The sequence below is a fragment of the Petaurus breviceps genome, unplaced genomic scaffold (genome assembly GCF_028583685.1).
Source record: "Petaurus breviceps papuanus isolate PSGF00001 unplaced genomic scaffold, PetGlider_PUasm1.0 126, whole genome shotgun sequence".
In the NCBI taxonomy this organism is placed as follows: Eukaryota; Metazoa; Chordata; class Mammalia; order Diprotodontia; family Petauridae; genus Petaurus; species Petaurus breviceps.
Genome location: NW_027185655.1, coordinates 7002736 through 7026018, shown reverse-complemented (window position 1 = coordinate 7026018; position 23283 = coordinate 7002736). Strand labels below are relative to the sequence as shown.

The 23283-nt window shown below is 40.0% G+C and overlaps 2 protein-coding genes across 2 annotated transcripts in view; one reads left to right on the top strand and one right to left on the bottom strand.

The window, feature by feature from the left end:
* The window catches only part of FAM47E (family with sequence similarity 47 member E), an 83987-nt gene that overhangs the window by 59391 nt on the left and 1313 nt on the right, over positions 1-23283 (bottom strand). The gene's annotated exons all lie outside the window — the stretch shown is intronic.
* Positions 22183-23283, top strand: part of SCARB2 (scavenger receptor class B member 2) — a 58910-nt gene continuing 57809 nt past the window's right edge. Inside the window, exon 1 of the mRNA XM_069092149.1 lies at positions 22183-22715. Coding sequence (XP_068948250.1) covers positions 22599-22715 — 117 coding nt within the window. The 5' untranslated portion in view covers positions 22183-22598. The remainder of the gene's footprint in view (positions 22716-23283) is intronic.

Genomic DNA, 23283 nt, shown 5'->3' with positions numbered 1-23283 from the left:
CCTTCTCCTCCTCCTCCTCCTCTTCCTCCTCCTCCTCCTCCTCCTCCTCCTTTTCCCCCTTCTTCACTCCCTCCCTGCAGCAGCAGCTGGAAAGCCTTCCTCCCAGGCGGCGGCAAAGTTCCTAGCTGTTTCTGGACCTTCAGCCACCACTGAGTCTAAGTTTACCACGAGGAGACGAAAGTTGGCCCTGTCGCTAGGAGACAGTTACTACAGCAACAGACCCCCCACTGGGCGTTCTAGTTCTTTGAAGGTTCACTGTCCTATCTTTTCCTTTCCCCCGGTGCTGGATGGATGCTTTTCCTGGTCCCATTTGTCCTTCCTTTCTTCTTCATCTGTCCATCGTTGGTTGCTGCGGTGATTGCTAGAGTTGTTTTTGTAGCATCGAAGTTTAGTTACCTCAAAGAGTCATAGTTGAGTTTTATTTATCAGGGTTTTTCTGTGGGAGCGTGTGTGTGAACGCTTAGAGACTGCATGATAAAAATTAAGATTATAGACTGAGGGTTCATGTAATCCAACTGCCTCAATTTATAGATGAGAAAACCAAGTACCAGAGAAAAGAAATGAGGCTCTCTGATTCCAGATACTGGGAGTTGTTGTTGGGGGGGGGGGGGTTTGGTTTCTGCCTGTTTGTTTTCACTGTACCATACTCCCTGGCCACACACCAAGCAGGGACAGTGACAGGAATTCTGCTTAGAAGGGCGTGACACTTTCAAATGTGAAGGACTGTAGTTTCATGGACTGCAGACTGAACTCCATCTTCTTTTGCGTACTTTCTTTTTTCTTCTCCGTGGTGAAGAAGAGAAAGTGCTCTGTGAGTGTGTTTGGTGTCCTATTTCGAGACTTAAATGAATTCTTCATTCCCTCAGTGTGGGCACACATCCTGCCTCCATGAATACACCCCACCATATACCAAGATAAGCTTCAAATGGGTACATGACTTAGATATAAAGTGTGATACCATAAACAAATTAGATGAACAAGAATATAGTTGGGGTTTTTTTTTCACCTCTTGATGCTACAAGTCCACAGATTACAAAATACCATATTCTTTGATGAAGCAAAATTGCAGATTATTCAAAAGGAAGTGTGGGGGCATATAGTGGGCAATAATTGACTGAAGCATTTTGACAATGATGCTTTGTTTCCCAAAGATGGCATAAAGATCTCCCACAAGAAATGTACCATATAAAAGAGAGGTGGTCCAGACATGTAGGGAGAGCAGGAAATAACCATAGCCTAAAGGTTGAATGTTCAAAGAGCTCGAGAAAGGCTTCTAGCACATTGGGTGGATCCTCTATAAAGGATTTATGGAAGGACATGAACAAGAATATCAAAGGGTAAGAAAGCATGGATGGATTGTGATTGTACCATTAGAAGAAATTCTCACACTAATGTGATTACAGATCTCTTGAAGTATCATAATCTAGACAGAAATCATGAAGTATATGGAACCAGAGACTGTAGTATACACCATTGGAGGAAACATCTGTATTAATTAGATTACAGATCCAGGGAAGCATTCCAGTGTAAAGGAGAGGATCTTTTACCAAGCCCCTAGCCCAGAAAGCTCTTAATGTAATCATATGTTGTGAAGAGAACTTCAAAGATGCATCTGAATTTGAATGATATCCTCAAAGAGCCATGATAATGTTAATCAAGTTGGGGTCATAAGGGATGTGTTAATACTTCTGCTTTTCTGTATTTGTGAGGTTTTTAAGCCCTACCATGTGGTTACTTTTTGGATCTATTCCTTCCTACTTACATCCAGTCATTTTCAGACAGTTATCATATCTCTTTTAACCATGTTCTTGCCTTGTGTGGAAACATGATAAGCACCCTTGCATTACCACCTCAGGATTCACCTGAGATATAAACTCTTCTCCTTCTTTTCATTTCTTTTTTTTTTTTAAAGCAATTGGGGTTAAGTGACTTGCTCAAGGTTACACGGCCAGTTATCTCTGGGTGTGGTGCTGAGTATCTGAACCTGGACTTGATCCAGGTCATTCTGACACTGGAGCCGATGCTCTTACTCGCCAAGCGACCTGGCTGCCCCTAAGCAATTGGGGTTAAGTAACTTGCTCAAGGTTACACGGCCAGGTGTTTCTGGGTGGGTGCTGAGTGTCTGAGCCCGGGATTCGATCTCCAGGTCTTCTCAACACTGGAGCCGGTGCTCTTACTCGCTGTGCTACCTGGCCCCCCCCTTTTCATTTCAATATTATATAGATATTTGTTCCAAGTGTGTTTCTTGTAAGTAAAATATTCTTAGATTATGCTTTCTAATATAGTCTACTTACTTTTCTCTATTTTGTGGGTAAGTTCATCATATTTATATTCTTTGTCATAACTATTTTCCTCCATTACAACCTCATACATTTTCCTCTTACTCATAAAGAAGAAGGACATGGAGAAAGAGAAGGAAACAGACTGCCACCAATATTCTATAATTGAAGTAGTCTGGAACTACCCCTTTGTCCCTCCTCTCTTCAGCAAATGCAGAGCTGGGACTTTGGGTTTAAACCACTCTATGATCAATCCTCTAAAGTCAAAATTACTATTGCTTGTGAATATCTCTTTTTCAAAAATATTTTCCCTTTCATATCCTCCATTCCCTTTTCCAATACCACAAACTTTGTAATATGTGGGAATGTTCAACTTTCCTTTATTCTATTTAAATTAGAGTGAGGCCATTAGATGCCTACTCCCTACAACCTTTCCTGCATGTTTGCAGATTCTTTTTTGGTAACCTGTTGGTGAGAAGTAGTTCTTCCCTAATTCTTTCTCATTTTTTTTTCATCAGTCCTTCCCCCCTCCTTTTCTCTTTTAAAACCAACCAAGTGGAACAAAGCCATACTCATTTGTCTTGCATTTGTCATATTTAACTCCTTCTGTATTTGAAGACAATAGGAATCTGAATGGACATTAGCATCTTCTTCCCGTATTAGAATGTAAGCACTTCATTACTTAATGCATTCCAATACTGAAATATATTTACATTTTTGGTTTTCTCTTAACTCATATGTTTGCATTTCAAAGTGTCTATTCACCTCTGGCTTCTTCATCATGCTTGAATTCATGAATGCTAGTAAGCCCGCCACTCTACTAAATATTCATTTTTCACCTGTAGCATTATGTTCAGTCTTGAAGGGTAAGTTATTAATTTGTTTCCCCAATTTCTCTTGGAGAAAGGTAAGATTCCAGAACTATCTGTCAATACTTCTCAGGATCTACATTTAGATAACACAAGTGGACATATATATCTTATGGACAACATTCAATCTCATGTTGTATATCATATTTGTGGGAGAGTATATTACTGGCTTTGGGGGAAACATTCCCAAGGTAATTTCCCCCAAAAGTTACCCCTCAGAGTAACAACTGTTCTTACTTTAGCACTTTGGTAAGGGCTTGAGATTTCCCTGCTCAGATCTCTGGATAGCTAGTTTTAGGGCCACTCGTGTGAAGCATGCTGGTTTCTTCTGTGAGTTCCTCTTCCTGCCCCCTCTACCTTCTGATCCATTTATCTGCACCAATTGCTTCCTGGAGTGACCTCTCTCCTAGCCTTTGCCAGCTTTTGTATTTAATCATTGATCATCTATTAATGGTGCCAGGTCCTGCCCTAAGCATCGGGGAGATAAATGTAAGAGTGGATATTGATTGAGTAAGCCAAATACCCCCATTCTACCTAGAGTAAATGATAATATTTTATCCTCTGGTACCTTAATCAGTGTGAATAAATTGGGTCATATCAAATAAAGGAATTCTAACTAAGAATGAAAAGACCTTGTTCAATTTAGATGTCTCTGACAGGCCATTGGTTGAATCAGTAGTGATTTTGCACAGAACAAGTTTTCTGACTGACCAAGGAAATTTGGCCACACCCTAGGGGATTTCTATAAAATATTGTGCCAGTATGGCCAAAAGAGAGATTTAGAGTCAAATGAACATTTGGTAGCAGAGAGAAGAAAGATCAATCTTTGAGAAGGATGGGTGAGGAGGGGAGGAAAACCTCAGGCTTTGGTCTCAACCTTCTTCCCTCTCTGTCCCACCCAACCTTGGCTAGAGGAGAATTTTTCAAATTTCAAAGTTTGGGAATTTTTCTTATCCTAGCAGGTAATACAGCTAGTGTCTGAAGTGGAATTCCAGCCTAGGTCCTCCTAACCCCAAATCTAGTTCTCTATCCACTATAGCACCCTACCTCTCATACATATACGTTATCAGTAAAACCTTTTAAAGCTTTGAGTCTACTCTTAGATACAGATGGAGAAACTCAGGCTCAAGGAAGAAATATTACTTGCCAGAAATCACAAAGGAAGAAAGTAACTTTTCTCTGCTTTCAACTTTCAACTTTTCTCTGCTTGTCTGGATTCAACTGCAGTCCCTACCTGGGTTCTATCTTCTAGAAAAAGCAGGACTCAATTCACTCAAATTCAATTTAATAAGCTTTTATTACATACCTATTCCAGGACAAGTGCTAGAGATGCAGAGATAAAAATAAAACAGTCTCTGCCCTCAAGAAGTTTACATTCTACTGGGGGGGAATATCACATACATAGATGAGGAAATACAAAGTAAATATCATGTCATTTCAGGAAAAGTGAAGAACCCTAGTAATTAGGACAATCAGGAGAGAGTTCTGGTAGGAGCTAACACCTCCGCTGATTCATGAAAGGAAGAAGTTCCAAGAAGGAGAGGTGAGGCAAGAAGGCATTCTGGGTGCGAATGAATGTGGTTAAATATAATCCTCTACCTATGCTGCCTGTGATATTCAGGGCCTTGTAGTGGCACAAATCAACTAATGTGCTGCCTACAGAAAGACAGGGTTTCATTGTATTAATTATTCACTGAAGGAGTTTGTTCAGTTGTCCACCAGGTGGCAGTGTTTAGAATTACCAAATGATATTCAAGTCTGTGCAGTCATAGGAAAATTTCCTAAAAATATCTCTCCCAACACATTCCTCTACGATGGCTACCTGCAAAAGACCAACCACACATTGACAACAGATGGAAAGATATGAAATACTGCTCATATATTTTTTTAAAAGAATAGGAATTTTTCATTAGATTCTATAGCTGGATTCTTCTGTTAAATGACCCTCATTTGCCAGACAGAGTCAATGAAGAATTTGTAATTAAGTGTATTAGGATTGAGGAAAACTTGCTAAGCAGTCCTCCCATGGAGTCTGAATATGAAACTTTTGGGGATATATGTGCGTGCATATGGGCATATGTGTATATGCCTATAAATATCAATTTATAGGTATATACATGTGCATTTACATATGTGTGTATGCACATATCTCAATCCTATATACACACATATATGTATATGTGTGTACATATATATCATATATATGAAGAGAGAGAGATGATACGTGAATTCCTGTGAGCTTATGGGCTTACTGAGAAGACTCCACAGAGAGAAAGCATAGAGAGAGAAGAGAAGAGGACCTAGCACAGAGTCCTAGGAAACACCTATACGTTTGGGGCAGGATATGAGTGATAATCTGGGCAGCTAGGTGATTTAGTGGATACAGCACCAACCTGGAGTCAGGAAGACCTGAGTTCAAATCCAGCCTCAAACATTTACTAACTGTGTAACCCTGTTCCAGTCCTTTCACCCTGTTTGCCTCAGTTTCCTCATCTGTAAAATGGGTTGGAGAAGGAAAGGGCAAACCCCTCCAGTATCTTTGCCAAGAAAACCCAAATGGGATCATGAAGAGTCAGACACAACTGAAATGACTGAACAACAACAAACAAATAATGATTCAGCAAAGGACAAGAAAGAGGAGAACCAGGAGAGTAATGCCATGAAAACCCAGGGAAGGCAGAACATATAAGAGAGGCAAGTGAGAAATAGTGTCAGACCCTACAGAACGGACAATCCACTGAAGGACTGACAGAGGATCTTTGACTTTCGTAATAAAGAGGTTCTTAGCGACCTTGAGAGAGTACTTTGAGTTGGGTATGGAAGTGGGAAGCTAGATAACAAGAAGATAACAAAAGGTGGTAGGTGAGGAAACAGAAGTAGAATTTCTGACTAAGATGACAATGTAAAAGGCTGCAGAGAAGCCTGTCTCCTGCTCCCAAACCAGAAAATATTTGAAAAAAACACAGAAAGAACAATGACAATCATAAATCATCTCGATACCACCTCAATCACACACACACATACACACACACAAATTGAGTGAAAGCAGTAGTGAAAGATAGGGGTGTCTCCCCAGGGAAGCCAGCATGATCCTCAAATTCTAACCACTTACCGCTGTTTGCTGCAAGGCTTTCCCAGGGACTCCTACATCAGCCCTGCTACAGGCCACCCACCTCTTTGTCTTAAGGGCATCTTCAATACTCTGGAGGCTGTCTTTAAATCAAACCTTGAACTGCCAGCTCCTGCCTCCTGTCTAGTCTCCTCCAGGTCATACCATTTTCAATTTTTGCCTGCTGTAAGCCAGGCAACTTAGGTCTCATAGGACTCAACTTTATCATCTGTCATTAGGTTCGATCTTGAGGGAGGGACTTGAACAGCCTAATTACCTGACACCTTCAACTGACCTCTCTCTAGTCACTCATATTCTGTACCAATTCATTCTTAAATGGTTGACATCCACTCATTTCAACATATTCTCCCCATCTACCATTGTACAAACTCCATTCCCCATTCCCCACTGCTCACTCCCTTCAATTAACTTCAACTATACTTCCCCACCCCAATCCCCATCTTTCCCTCTGCCTTATGCCCCCCAACACGGTCTCCAATCTATCCAACTCTCATTTTGTTCCCAGTCCATCAGCCCTGCACTGACTACAGTCAACCTCTCTCAATCCTTTGGGGAAGAAGCTCAGCTCTGTGCTATCCTCTACATCCAAAAACTGCCCCTTTCCTATCATTTGTCCAATGCCTTGCCAACCTCCAACCTTGAATTATTTCCCATCATTGTTGTGTTCTTTACAGGTACATGCTATTCATGTACAGCTGGAGGAAATCAGGAAACCATTCTGACTAGATCTGCTACAAATTTATATTACATCATTTCACCTGGACCCTGCCTGCAAGGAGGTGATGATTTTCTACTTCTCTAGTTGATTTGGTCTCCAGCTAACTGACTAACTCACCACAGAGGCCATTGCAAGCATTCTTATCCCTTCTCAAGCTGTCACTTTTGCTGCACTATCTCAGTTGAAAACCTCACAACATACATCACAAAAAAAAGTGAGAGGGAGAGGCCATTTTCTGAGAGCTCCCTGTTTTCATCTCCTTATCTTATATCACTTGAATGTATACCTTAATTATCTCTTCCTCCATCCACTCTTTATTTTTGGTCAATCAGTCAACTAGCATTTAGTAAGTACCTACTATATGCCAGGCATGGGGCAGCTAAATGGGTCAATGGATAGAGGGCTGTGCCTGGAGTTAGGAAGACCTGAGTTCAAATTCAGCCGCAGACACGAGCCATGTGAACTGGGGCAAACCACTTGACTTCTGTTTGCCTTAATCCACTGGAGAAGAAAATGAGGAATCACTCCAATATCATTGCCAAGAAAACCCCATGGAGTCATGAAAAGTCAAACACTACTGAATGGCTGAACAATATGCCAGGCACTGTGCCAAGTACAGTGATGCATAAAAGGGCAAAAAAACAAAACAAACAAAAACAAAAATAATCAAAACGCAGTGCCTGTTATCAAGAAGCTCACAGTCTTATGAGGGGTTCAACAAGCAAAAAAATACTACAAATAAACCAGGAATAATTTCAGAGCGAAGTCACTAAGATGAAAGAAGAATACTGGGAGAGGCTTCTTGCAGAAGGTAGAACTTAAGGAAGCCAGGAAAGCTGGGAGATTAAGATGAGGAGGGAGAGTGTTCCAGGCATGGGGGGGTTACCAGTTAAAAACACTCAAGGTCAGGAGATTGAGTACTATGTACAAGGAACAAGGAGTCCAACATCACTGGATTGCTGAGTGTGTGGAGTGTAAAAAGATAAGAATATTGGAAAAGTAGGAAGGGCCTGCAAAGTCAAAGAGAAGATTTTATATTTCATCTCAGAGGAAATAGGAAGCCACTGGAATTTATTAAATAGGGGAGAAATAGGGTCACACTTGAATTTTATGAAGATCAATTTGACAGATCAATGGAGAATGGATTAGAGTGAGGAGAAATTTAAGACAGGGCTATCAACCACACCTTTCTCCAGATCATACTGCCTTAGAAGTACTGAAAACTTGCAAACTCCAGAACTAGCTCTAAAACAACAGTACAAAAAAGCCTTAACCTTGAGACAGTGCCCCTTCCCACAAACATCAGGAAGAGAGTCCAATTTTAACATAAGGGTTAAAATCAAGAACTATCATGGGAAAATGAGCAAATTAAAAAAAAATCCTGACCATAAAAATCTGTTGTGGTTACAAGGAATATCAAGACACAAACTCAGAAGACACTGAAGTTAAAAGTCACCAAAAAAAAAAAAAAAGAAAGAAAAAAGTGTGAATTGGACACAAGCCCAACAAAAATTCTTAGAAGAGCTAAAAAGTGATTTTCAAAATGAGAGTGGTAGAGAAAAAAATTAGATAAAGAAATGAGAGTAAAGGAAGAAAATTATAAAAGACAATTAACAGCTTGGTAAAAGAAGCATAAAAATACTGAAAAAAATAAAACTTGTAAAAACAACATTGGCTAAATGGAAAAAGGGGTACAAAAATTCACTGAAGAAAAAAAATTTAAAAAGAAAATTCGTCAAATGGAAAAAGAGGTACAAAAGATTGCTAATGATAATAATTCCTTAAAAATTAGAATTGGGTGAGTGAAAGCTATGATATCATGAGTAATCAAAAAACAATAAAACAAAGTCAAAAGAATGAAAAAAGTAGAAGAAAATGTGAAATATGTCATTGGAAAAATAACTTATCTGGAAAATAGATGGAGAGGAGTGGCTAGGTGGCACAGTGAATAGAGCACCAGCCCTGAAATCAGGAGGACCTGAGTTCAAATTTGACCTCAGACACTTGACACACTAGTCATGTGACTTTGGGCAAGTCACTTAAACCCAATTGCCCTCCAAAAAGCAAAAAGAAAAAGAAAAAAGAAAAGGAAAGGAAAAAGAAAAAGAAAGAAAAAATAGATGGAGAGATAATTTAAGAATTATTGGACTATGGGGCATCCAGGTAGCACAGCGAGTAAGAGCACCGGCTCCAGTGTTGAGAAGACCTGGAGATTGAATCCCAGGCTCATACACTTAGCACCCACCCAGAAACACCTGGCCGTGTAACTTTGAGCAAGTTACTTAACCCCAATTGCTTAGGAGCGGCCAGGTGGCTTAGCGAGTAAGAGCACCGGCTCCAGTGTCAGGATGACCTGGGTCAAATCCAGGCCCAGATACTCAGCACCACACCCAGAAATAACTGGCCGTGTAACCTTGAGCAAGTTACTTAACCCTGATTGCTTTAAAAAAAAAAAAAAGAATTATTGGACTACCTGGAAGCCACAAAAAAAAGGCTAGATATCATATTTGAAGAAATTATCAAAAAAAAGTGCCCCAATATCCCAGAACTAGAGGGTAAGACAGAAAGTGAAAGAATGTACCAGTCGCCACTTGAAAGAGATCCCAAAATAAAAACTCCCAGGAATATTATAGCCATATTTCAGAGCTTTCAGGTCAAAGAGAAAATATTTCAACTAGCCAGAGAGAAACTATTCAAATACCATGAATATCAGGATCACATGAAATTTAGCAGTTACCACATAAAAGGGACAGAGGGTTTGGAATAAGATGTTCTGGAAGGCAAAAGAGCTGGAGTTAATACAATGAATCACCTACTCAGCAATACTGAGTATAATCCTTAAAGCAAAAAACAAATCTATTTAATGAAATAGAAGACTTTCAAGCATTTCTAATGAAAAGACCAGAGTTGAACAGAAAATTTTACTTTCAAATACAAGGCTCAAGAAAAGCATAAAAAGGTGAATATGAAAGAGAAATCATAAGGAACGCAATAAGGTTAAACTGTTTACCTTTCTATATAGGAAGATGATGCGTGTAATTTCTAAGAACTTCGTCATTGTTAGGGAAGTTAGCAGGATTCTACATAAAAAGAGGGTGGAGGAATAAGTTGATTGTTGGGAAGATGTAAAAAAAAATGGATAAGTGAGAAAGAAGGGTGCCCTGGGAGAAGGGGAAAGGGAGAGGAAGAATGTAGGAAATTCTCTCATATAAAAGAGGTGTGCAAGGAAGAGCTTTTAATAATAGAGGCACATAGTAGTGGGACAGGTAACACTTGAACCTCACACACCTAAATTGGTTCAAAAAGGGAATTTTGTGTGTGTGTGTATATCTATACACATACATACACACCCATGAACAATATATATATACTCACACATATATGCATGTACATGTGTATATGTATACATACATGTATATGTAAATACACACGTATGTATATGCACATACATGCTACACATACATATTCATTTGGTAATACAATTCTATCTTACCCAACAGAGAAGTAGGAGTGGAAAGGGATAAGGGTGGTGGTATTGATATAAGAGAGATCAGATTAAGGGAGGCAGTGGTCAGAAGCAAAACAGACTTTAGAGGAGGAACAGGACAAAAAGATAGGGAGAAGGATAAACAGAAGAAACTAGGAAGGCAGAAATGCACATGTAGTAATCATAACTGTGAATGTAAATGAGCTGAAATTAGAGTAGCAGAATGGATTAGAAACCAGAATCCAATAATGTTGTTTACAAAAAAAACACTTGAAGAAGAGGGATATATACAGAGTTTTAAAAAGAAAGAGGAGTGAGGGCTGGAGAAGAATCTATTATGCTTTGACTAAAGTAAAAAGGGCAGGGGTAGCAATCATGACCTCAGACAAAGCAAAAGCAAAAATAGACCCTACTTAAAGGGGATAAGCAAGAAACTATATCATTCTAAAAGGTGCCATAGACAATGAAGTAATGTCAATACTAAACGTATATATACACCAAATGGCATAGCATACAAATTCTTAAAGGAAAAATTAAGTGAATTTCAGGAGTAAATAGACAGTAAAACTATACTAGTGGGAGACCTCAATTTTCCTCTCTCAGAGTTAGATAAATATAAGAATAAAATAAATAAGAAAAATGTCAAGGAAATTAATAGAATCTTAGAAAAGTTAAATATAATAGACCTCTGGAGAAAACTAAATGGGAATAGAAAGGAATATACCTTTTTCTCACCTTCACAAAAAGATTATATATATTAGAGCACAAAAACCTCACAACCAAATTCAAAGAAGCAGAAATATTAAATATGCCCTTTCTAGTCCATAATACAATAAAAATTATATTCAATAAAGGGCAATGGAAGCATAGATTAAAAATTAATTGGAAACTAATAATATAATACAATGCATTCTTTAATTGATAAATGGTCAAAGGATATGAACAGGTAGTTTTTTGATGAAGAAATCAAAGTTATATATATATATATATATATGTATATATATACATGTAGATATATATCTAAATCATTATTGATTAGAGAAATGCAAATTAAAACACCTTTGAGTTATCAGCTCATACCTGTCAGATTGGCTAAAATTATAGAAGGGGAAAATGACAAAGGTTAGAGGGGATGTGGAAAAAATTGGGACACTAATACATTGTGGTGGAGCTATGAACTGATTCGATGATTTTGGAGAACCATCTATAAATATAATCAAAGAGTTTTATAATGTTCTGTGTATACCCTTTGACTCAGCAATAAGATATCACTACTCAGTCTGTTTCCCAAGGTGATCAGGGAAAAAGGGAAAGAATCTCTATGTTCTAAAATATTTATAGCAGGTCTCTTTGTGGTGGCAAAGAACTGGAAGTTGAATGGGTGCCCATCAATGGGGGAATGGATGAATAAGTTGTGGTATATGATTCTGGTGGAATATTACTGTGCTATAAGAAATAATGAGCAAGTTAATTTTTAGGAAAGCATGGAATGACTTGCATGAAATAATGAAAAGTGAAATGAGCAGAACCAAGCGAATGTTGTATGTAGTAACAGCAATATTGTTTGAAGAATAACTGTAAATGACTGTTATTCTGAGTATTACAAATACTCAAATCAACTACAAAAGAACTATGAAAGATGATACTATACAGCTACAGAGAGAAAACTGATAAATAGAAGTAGGCACAACATATTTTACATATGTGTGTGTGGGCATGTGTGTGCATGTATTAAATGATGGCCTTCTCTAGCAAAGCGTGGGGAGGGAGGGAGACAGTTTTGAACTTATATTGGAACAAAAAAATAAATAAAATTCAATTTGAAAAAGAAACTAAACAATCTAATCCTAAAGAATGAGTAAAAAAAAAAAAGCAGTAACTTGCTTAAGTTCTCCCCCAAATGCCTCTAAATACCTGTAAACAAATTCTATAACAGCAGAACCCACAAAATGACAGAGTGAAACAAATTTCTAGCCCAAGACAACCTGGAAGGTTGACAGGTAAAGCCTGTTGTATCAGGCTGGGAGAGGAGCACAGACCAGTGTCGGCCATTCCAGGACAGACAGGGCTTGGAGAAGGACTCCGGACTGAATCACTAGCAGCTGGGGTGGTTTCCATACTTCTCAACCTACAAATGCCAAAGACAACTCAGAAGGTCAGTAGTAAAGGTCTGTGGGATGTGGGGGAGAGAGGAGCACAGTCCAGGGCAGCAGTGGTGAAGGGTGGCCACAGCACATGGTGGCAGCAGTGGCTGCTTCCAGAGCTCTTGGTCCAAAGACAGTGGGGGTATCCAGTGGCTAATCAGGGTGGGATTGCAGGAATCTCTTTCCAGGTGCTGAGGCAGGATTCTCTTTCTTTGTCCTAGCTTGGATCTCAGTTGTAGTCCTGAGGCAAGGAGGAGCTTGTGACGATGATGGAAAGGGAATTCTCCTCCCAATTCCAAGGCAGAAAAGAGTGCTTGTGGTGGCTCACAGACAAGAGCACAGGCCAGGGGAGGGGTAAAAACCTCTCCTTTGATCATATTACCTTGGAAGAACTGGAAATGTCCTTAGAAATATCTTTGAAAACAGCTGTATAAAACCCCTGAAGCTTGGGGCAGTACACCCTCCAGAGTGGAAGCAGAGTTCAACCTTAACAAAAGCTAATGCTTTGATATTCTAGAAGCAGAGGGAAAAATAGAAATTGAAAGAATCCACCAATCACCTCCTGAAAGAGATCCCAAAAAGAAAAATACTGGGAATATTTTAGCCAAATTCCAGAGTTCCCAAGTCAGGAAAAAAATACTACAAACAGCCAGAAAGAAACAATTCAAGTATTGTGGAAATACAATTGTGAATAACAAAAGATTTATCAGCTTCTACATTAAGGGATTAGAGGACTCAGAACATGATATCCCAAAGGGCAAAGGAACCAGAATTAAAACCAAGAAACACCTAACCAGCAAAATTGAGTATATAATCCTTCGGGGGGGGGGGGGGGGGGGGGAGGGGAATGGACTTAAATGAAATAGAGGACTTTCAAGCATTCTTGATGAAAAGACAAGAGATGAATAGAAAATTTGACTTTCAAATACAAGACTCAAGAGAAGGCATGAAAAGGTAAACAGGAAAGAGAAATCATAAGGGACTTATTAAAGTTGAAGTGTTTACATTCCTACATGGAAATATGATGTTTGTAACTAATAAGACTTTTCTCAGTGTTAGGGTAGTTGGAGGAAATACATACATACATACATATATCTATCTGTGTGTACATATATAGTTGACATATTTAAAAAAAAAATATATATAGAGAGAGAGAGAGCAGGGTATGTTGAATATGAAGGGATGATATCTAAAAAAATAAAATTAAGGAGTCAAGATGGCGAGTAGAAACAGGACTTCTATGGCTCCTGCTCCCTCCTCCTCCAATTCATGTAAAAAATGACTCTAAACAAACTTTGGAGCTACAGAATCCACAAAATGACACAGAGAAGCTAACCTCCCACTGAAGACAGTCTGGCAGGCCGGCAGGAAGGGGCCAGCACAGCACTCTGGGAGCCCAGCCCTGTGCAAGCCAGAGGTTTTAGCCTCAGGGTGGCCACAACCACCCTTCAGCTGGAGGGACTTCAGATCACCAGCAGCTGTAGTGGTTTCCAGAATTAACAATCCATAGATGATAAGGACAAAGTGAGAGGTCAGTGCAGTGTGGACTTTGGGACCTGGAAGTTGGGGAGTGCAGTCTGGCCTTTGCCCCCAGGGCAAGAAGTGGCTGAGGCATGGTGGCCACCCAGCCACTGCCACATGGCTGCCTCAGAGCTCCAGTCCTGCAGATTGTAGGAGGACCAAGCATCCAGTCTGAGGAGCAATCTCTCTTGCTTTAACCTGCTTGGATCTGGATCACTGTCTAGGGTGGACATCCTGTGGTGTGTGACCAGTTTGCCAGAGCCTGTGGAGGCTTCAGAGTGGGCACCCAACTAATACCTCCAGCATATGAGAAAACCCCAGTGATTGGGACAAAGTTCCCCACTCTGGTAGCAGAGTTCTACTGTGGCAAAAAGCTCAATAGTCAAGTAATTGAGTGGCAACATGAGCAAGCAAGGGAAGCAAGGCAAGCACAGTGGTCCAACTTTAGATTCCTTTTTGGGGGACAAAAAGGATCAAAGCATGGAACAGGAGGAAGACAGCAAAGTCAGAACTGCTGCACCAAAAGCTTCCATCAAAAGAATAAACTGCTTACAGGCCATAGAGGAGATTAAGACAGATTTCAAAAGCCAAATAAGAGTAGTGGAGGAAAAATTTGGAAGAGAAATGAGAATGATGCAAGAAAATTATGAAATGAGAGTCACCAACCTGACTGAAGAAAATAACACCTTAAACAATAGACTAACTCAAATGGCAAAAGAGGCTCAAAAAGCCAGTGAGGAGAAGAAAGCCTTAAAAAGCTGAATTTGACAGATGGAAAAAGAATCTCAAAAGCTTACTGAAGAGCATCATTCCTTCAGAATGGTATTGGAGCAAATGGAAGCTAATGACTTTATAAGAAATCAAGATACTATTAAACAGATCCAAACAAATGAAAAAATAGAAGGCAATGTAAAATATCTCATTGGAAAAACCACTGACCTGGAAAACAGATCCAGGAGAGATAATTTAACAATTATTGGACTACCTGAAAGTCATGACCAAAGAAAGAACCTAGAAATCATCCTCCTAGAAAATTCTCAAGGAAAACTGCCCTAATGTTTTAGAACCAGAGGTTGAAAGAATCCACCAATCACCTCCTGAAAAAGATCCCCAAAAGAAAACTCCTAGGAATATTATAGCCAGGTTCTGGAGTTCCCAGATCAAGGAGAAAATATTACAAGCAGCCAAGAAGAAACAATTTGAATACTGTGGAAACACAATCAGGATAACTCAGGATCTGGCAGCTTCTATACTGAGGGACTGGAGGCCTTGGAATATGATATTCCAGAGGTCAAAGGAGCTGGGATTAAAACGAAGAATCACCTACCCAGCAAAACTGAGTATCATGTTTCAGGGGAAAATATGGTCATTCAACGGAATAGAGAACTTTCAAGCATTCTTGATGAAAAAACCAGAGTTGAATAGAAAATTTGACATTCAGATACAAGAAGCATGAGAAGGTAAACAGGGAAAAGAAATGATAAGGAACTTATCAAAGTTGAACTGCTTAGATTCCTACATGGAAAAATGATAAGTGTAACTTATGAAATTTTTCTCAGTATGAGAATAGTTGAAGGGAATAGGAATATATATAGAAGGGTATATGGGCATATGAATACAAATATGAGTGTGTGTATATATGTGTACAGGTATACATAGAGGGCACAGGACCAATTGAACAGGAAGGGATGATACTTAAAAGGTGAAATTAAGAGATGAGAGAGGAATATCACGAGAGGAGATGGGGAGAGATAGAATGGGGTAAATCATCTCATATAGAAGAGGCAAGGGAAAACTGTTACAATGGAGGGGAAGAACAGGAAGGTAAAAGGGAATGAGTCAACTTTATTCTCAATGAATTGGGCTTAGGGAGGGAACACATTAAATAAGGTATCTCACCTTATGGGAGAGTAGGAGGAAAGGGAATGAGAGGGAGGATGATGGAAGGGAGGGCAGGCTGGGGGGGGAGGGGAGTTGGAAGCACCCGCTTTTGAAAAGGGACAGGATCAAAGTAGAGAATAGAACTAGTGGGGGATGGGATAGGATGGAGGGAAATATAATCAGTCTTTCACAATATATCCAATAGGGAAATGTTTTACATAGCTACACATGTACAACCTATATTGAATTGCTTATCTTCCCAGTAAGGGTGGGTGATGAGGGAGGTAGGGAAAGAATCTGGAATACATGTATATTATTATTATTATTATTATTATTATTATTATTATTATTATTATTATTTTACATGTAACTGGGAAATAAGATATACAGGTACTGGGGCACAGAGATCCACCGTGCCCTACTGGAAAGTCGGAGGGGGATGAGGGAAGATATGGGAGAGAGCAGATTGGGGGAGGGGACATTTAGTGGGATCACTGTTTTGGCGTGGTGGGTAGGGGGAAAATGGGGAGAAAGTTTGTAACTCAAAATCTTGTGGAAATGAATAATGTAAGCTAAATTAAAAAATAAAATCAAGGGATAAGAGGAATGTACTGGGAGAAGGAGAAAGGGAGACGTAGAATAGGGGTAAATTATCTCACATAAAATAGTCAAGAAAAAGCTTTTACAATGGAGGGGAAGAGGTGGGAGGTGAGAGGGAATGAGTGAACCTTACTCTCATTGGATTTGACTTAAAGAGGGAATAAGATACACACTCAATTGGGTATGAAAATCCATCTTATTCTATAGGAAACTAGGGGGTAAGGAGATAAGAGAGGAGGGAATGATGGAAAGGAGGGCAAAAGGGAGGAGGGGGTAATCAGAAGCAAACACTTTTGAGGAGGAACAGGGTCAAAGGGGAGAATAGAATAAATGGATGGGATAGGATGGAGGGAAATATAGTTAGTCTTTCACAACATGACTGTTATGGTAGTAATTTGCATGACTACACATGTATAACCTCTATTGAATTGCTTATCTTCTTATTGAGGGCAAGTGGGCAGGGAGGAAGGGAGAGAATGTTGAATTCACAGTTTTAAAAATGAATGTTAAAAATTGTTTTTACATGCAACTTGGAAATAAGACATACAGGCAATGGACTATAGAAATCTATCTTGCCCTACAGGAAAATAGATGGGAAGGGGATCAAAGAGGGGTGTGGTGATAGAAGGGAAAGCAAATTGGGGGAAGGGGTAATCAGAATGCATACCATCTTGGGGTAGGGAGAGAGGAGAGATGGGGAGAAAAACTGGAATTCAAAATCTTGTGAAAGTGAATGTTGAATTTTTTTTAATTAATGAAAATAAAAGAATGAGTGAGTCAAAGAACACAATGACAACAATGAAACCACATCCCAAAATTTGTGGGACACAACCAAAGCAGTATTTAGGTGGAAATGTATATCTCTGTAAGCTTACATCAAAAATAGAGAAAAGGCAAATCAATAAATTAGGTATGCAACTAAAAAAGAAACTAGAAAAAGAACACATTAACAATCCCCAATTAAACACCAAAATGGAAATCCTGAAAGTCAAAAAAGTCCTGAAAGTAAAAAAAAAAAAAAGATGGATAAACTGGAAGTAAAAAAAAAAAAACCCAACAACATCGAACTAATAAAACTATAAGTTGGTTTGATGAAAAAAACAATAAAATAGATGCCATTTGTTGATAAAAAGAAGAAAACTAAATTATTAATATCAAAATGAAAAGAGTGGGTGTGCCACCAATGAAGATGAACTTAAAGCAATTATTGGAAGTTATTTTGCCCTATTGTATGCCAATAAAACTAGCAAGCTAAGTGAAATGAATTTTTTTGGAAATGAATTTTTTTTAAAATGAACTGCCCAGATTAACAGAAAGGAAATAGAACACTTAAATAACTATATGTTAGAAAAAGAAATTGAACAATCCATAAATGAACTTCCTAAAAAATATTCCCAGGAAAAGATGGATTTACAAATAAATTATTACCAAACATTTAAGGAATAATTAATCCCAATACTATGCAAAATATTTTGAAAAAATAGGTAAAGAAGGATTCCTACCAAATTCTTTTTATGACACAAATATGGTTTTGATGCCTAAACTAGAGAGAGCAAAAACAGAGAAATAAAACTATAGACCAATTTCCTTAATGAATATTGATGCAAAAATTTTAAATAAAATAATAGCAAGGAGATTACAATAATATGTCACAAAGATAATACACTATGACCAAGTAGGATTTATATTTCAGGATGGATTTAATATTTAGGAAAACTATCAGCATAATTGACCAAATCAATAACAAAAACAAAAATCATATGATTATATAAAGAGATGCAGAAAAAAGCCTTTGACAAAATACAATACCGAGTCCTAATGTGTGTGTGGCGCGGTGGGGGGAGAGGGTGGGGAATGTACTTGCCACATCTATGGATAAGGCAAGAGTTAATGACCAAACAAAAGACAGTGAAGATTATAAGAAGTAAAACACATAATTTCAATTACATAAAATTAAAAAGCTTTTGCACAAACAAAATTAAGGCAGCCAAAATTTGAAGGAAATCAGGAAACTGGGACAAATTTTTTACATCAACTTTCTTTGAACAAGGCCTCATTTTTTGCAAATATCTAGGGAACTAAGCCAAATTTCTGAAAATAAGAACCATTTTCCAGTAGATAAATGGTCAAAAGATTTCTTCAGAAATTTCTTTAGAAGAAGTCAGAGTTACCAACAGTCACATTTTAAAATGCTCCAAATCACTACTGATTAGAGAAATGTAAATTAAAACAACTCTGAGATATCACATCATACCTAGCAGATTGGCTAACATGACAGAAAAGGGAAATGGTAAATGCTGGAGGGGATATAGAAAAAATTAGGACAATAACGTACGGTTGGTGGAGTTATAAAGTAATCCAACTGTTCTGGAGAGCAATTATAGCCAAAAGATTATAAAAGTATGCATAACCTTTGGCCCAGCCATACAACTACTAGGTCTGTATCCCAAAGAGATCAAAGAAAAGGGAAAGGGTCCTTTATGCACAAAAATATTTCTAGGGAACTCTTTTTGTGGTGTCAAAGAAATGGAACTGAGGGGATATCCATCAGTTGGGGAATGAACAGCAAGTTGTTGTGTATGATGGTGATGGGATACTATTGTGCTATGAGAAATAACAAGCAAGATGTTTTCAGAAAAACTTGGGAAAATTTACATGAACTCATGCAAAGTGTAGGAAGTAGAATCAGGAGAACGTTGTACACGATAACCAGCAGTATTGTAACAAAGATGATCTGCGAAAGACCTAACTGCTGTGATCAAGACAATGATCGAAGACAATTCCAAAGAACCCATGATGAAAAATTCTATATACCTCCAGAGAGAACTAATGAACTCTAAATGCATATTGAAACATACCTTTTTACTTTATTTTTCTTGGTTTTTTTTGTCTGCGTTTTCTTTTACAACATGTCTAATATGGAAATGTTTTGTATGACTTTGCATATACAATCTATATTAAATTGCTTGCCTTCTCAAGGAAGGGGGAGGAAAAGGAGGAAGGAAAGGAGAGAATTAGGAATGCCAAATTTTAAAAAAATGAATATTAATTTTTTTTACATTTATTTTGGAAATATTTAATGAAATAACTTAAAATATTTTAAAAATAATTATAAAAATAGAAATAAAATTTATATATTGTTCCATTATAATTATTTTTCATTTTTAATACTAGTAATTTGGTTTTATTGTTATTTTTAATTGAATTAGCTAATGGTTCATTTTATTTTTCATAACTCCTAACTTTATTCATTAAATCTTTTTTTTTTTTGCTTTGAATTTTACTAATCTCTTCTTTGATTTTAAGGATTTCTAAGCTGCATGTCCAGTTTGTTGGTCTGTTCTTTCTCTCTTGCTGGTAAAAGTATTTACAAACTAAAACTTCCCTAAAGATTCCTTTGACTGCATTCCCAAAATTTGGTATGTTATCTCATTGTTGTCATTATTTTAGTGAAATAATTTGTAATTTCCATGATTTGTTGGTCTTTGATCCATTAATTCCTTAGGACTAAGTTATTTAGCTTCCAGTTAATTTTTAATCCTTTTTTCAATGGCCCTTTGTTAAATATTTTTATTGCATTGTCAGCAAAAACTGTGTTCAGTATTTCTACTTTCCTGCATTTGCTTGTGAGGTTTTTATGCCTAGTCCATGGTCAGTTTTTCTAAAAGGTGCCATGTACAGCTGAGAAATATTTGCCACTTTCTTTTTTCATTCAATTATCAGGACTCTATCTTATTTAACTTTTCTGAAGTTCTGTTCAGATCCTAACTTCTTTCTCTTTTAATTTTTTGGTTAGACCTGTCTAGGTTTAAAGAGGCCTAAACAGGAATTAAGAGGGGTCAGGGAAGGCTTCCAATAAAAGATGGGATTTTCATTGAGACTTAAAGGAAGCCGGAGAAGTCAGTAGGCAGAGCGGAGGACAGAGAGTGTCAGGCATGGGAGACCGTCCAATAAAATGACGTAGAACTAAGCTTGTTGAACAGTCAGGTCAGTGTCATTGGATCAAAGGAATAAGGTGGAAGACGGAAAAGGTAGGAGAATAGGTTATTAAGGGTTTGAGAATCAAACCGAGCATTTTGTATTTGATCCTGGAAGTGACAGGCAGTCAGAGAAGTTTATTGAACAGGGAGTAATTTTGTCAGACCCGAGTTTTAAGAAAATCTCTTTAACAGTTGAATAGAGGATGGGTTGGAATGGAGAGTGACTTGAGGCAAACAGACCAATCAACAGGCTATTGCAATAATTCAGCCATGAGATGTTGAGGGCCTGCTCTAGGGTGTGAGAGGAGACAAAGGGAGCATATTGGAGAGAAGTGCAAAGGGGCGATGGACAGGCCTTGGCAGCAGATTGGATATGACCGGGAGGGGGAGGGGGAGGGGGAAGTGAGAGGAGTCCAGGATAACTCATGGATTGTGACCTTGATGGACTTGGGAAGATGGTGCTGCCCTCTATGGTAATACAGTATGAATTATAATCCTGACAATTATTATAATAGCTTGTCTAGCCCCACTCAGCAGGAGGAAATTAGATTAAACCATAGGGAAAGCAACATTTTCTGATCATCCATCCCCCAACAGCATTTTGCACTTCTCTACAGTGCTTATGTGATATTGTACATTATAGTTATTTGTGTTTATCAGTCAGTTAGTAAAAAAACATTTTAAGCATATTACATGCCAGGCACTGTATGCGCATATACAGAAATAATATGTATGTACATATGTTTATGCATATGTGCACGGTTCCAGTCCTCAAGGAGTTTACATTGTTTTGAGGGAAAAAACACATATACATACATTAAAAATATGAGATAAATTCAAATTTTCTTTCCCCTTCCTTCTCTCCCTTCTTTCTCTTCCTTCCTTCCTTTCTTCCTTCCTTCCTTCCTTCCTTCCTTCCTTCCTTCCTTCCTTCCTTCCTTCCTTCCTTCCTTCCTTCCTTCCTTCCTTCCTTCCTTCCTTCCTCCCTTCCTCTCTTACTCCCTTCCTTTTTTTCTTTCACCGAACTTGTACTCAGAGGACCTGGGTTCAAATACTAACTGTTACTCTGGGGACCTCAGTTTCCCATCTGTAAAATTAGGACTAGCTGATCTTAAGGTCCCTTCCAGCTTCAAATTCATGATTTATAGATTCAAAGATAGGGATAGAGACAGGATCAATGATTTCCTTATTATAAGGAACTCCCAGGGGAGGAAATACCCTTTACCAATGCAGGCCGGTCCCTTCTCTGCAACTTAGCATCTAAGTGTACAAGTCGTGAGGAAGGAGGATGTGGGCAGTTGGTCGCAGCACCCCCCTTTCTCCTCCAGGAGCCACACCCACAGCTCTTTGTTCAATCCTTGAGCAGAGCGGCAGTCGCAGGGCTTGGACCTCTCGGACCGGACAGTCGAGGGGAGCGGCGCAGCAGGCAGAGTGGGCAGGGCTAACCCGCCAGTCCCAGCGGCCCTGGGCAGGTGCTCAGGGGCCCCAGAAGCCGTCACTGCGCGGCACATGACGGCAAGTTCAGCCTCCCAGGCTCCCTCCCAGCCCGCCTCCGGCCCTCCCCCGGACCTCCCCCGTCGCCTCCCTAGCCACTGCTCCGGGCACAGCCTCTGCTAGCTATCTGCTGCCCTCTCTCCTGGTGCGGGGCGGAAACCTGCGGAGCCAAGCTGCAGCGCCGGCCCGCTGCCCGCCTCCTGCGCGTCTGCTGCGAATGCGGATCACCCCCTTTCCATCAGGGCTTTACTAGGAAACCGAAACCAAGAACAGAGGTGTGCCGGGCCCCCGCCGCCTTGCAGCTCACCCCCTGGGGCTGCCTGAAACGCCAGCTCAGCTCCGCCAAGCTTAGCCGGCCGGGCCTGAGGAGCGAGCGTAGGCGAGGTGACGGGGCCGGGCCAGGAGGGGCTGGGGGGGCCGGGGGGGCCGGGCTCCATCCAGCTCCCGGCTGGGCTCAGAGGACGCAGCGCCCGGGGGAGCTCGGGTGCACGGGCTATGGCCAAGTGCTGCTTCTACGCCGTGGGGACGCTGTCCCTGCTCCTGCTGGTCTGCAGCGTCACCCTGCTGGTGGCCCGGGTGTTCCAGAAAGCGGTGGACCGAGCGATTGAGCAGGTGGGTGATGAGATGGGCGCGGGGGCTGTGGAGCGAGCGGAGTGATGGACGGGTCCGGGAGGACCCAGAAAGGCGCCTCTGTCCCTCTATCCCCAGGTCCTGGTGCCTCCCAGCCTCCCGCTGCTTCTGGAGCGGGCATGATTGTCCCTCGATCCTTGTGCCCCACTCCCCTCTGCAACTGGTATTGCTGTTGCTGCCTCAGCAGAGAACGGGAGTGGCCCTCCGTCCCCAAATCTTGATCACACACACCCACACCCACACACAGACACACACACACACACACACACACCCACACCCACACACACACACCCCTCCTCCTCTTCCTCCTCCTCATGCCCTTCTATCTCTGGCAAGCCCCGGAGGTGTGTTGGTGACGGATGGATTGTAAGGGACATCCAAGGGTCAGTCCTGTTCTCCCTCTGTCCTCGCCAATCTTGGGGGATCGTTGTGTCACACACTAGGTAGCGAAGGGGAGTGGGGGGGGAGGACAGAAATGTGTTTTACACTTTTTCAGAAAGCATACTCTCATTGGAGTTTTCCCTCGGCTAACCTCCCCCCCCCGCCCCCC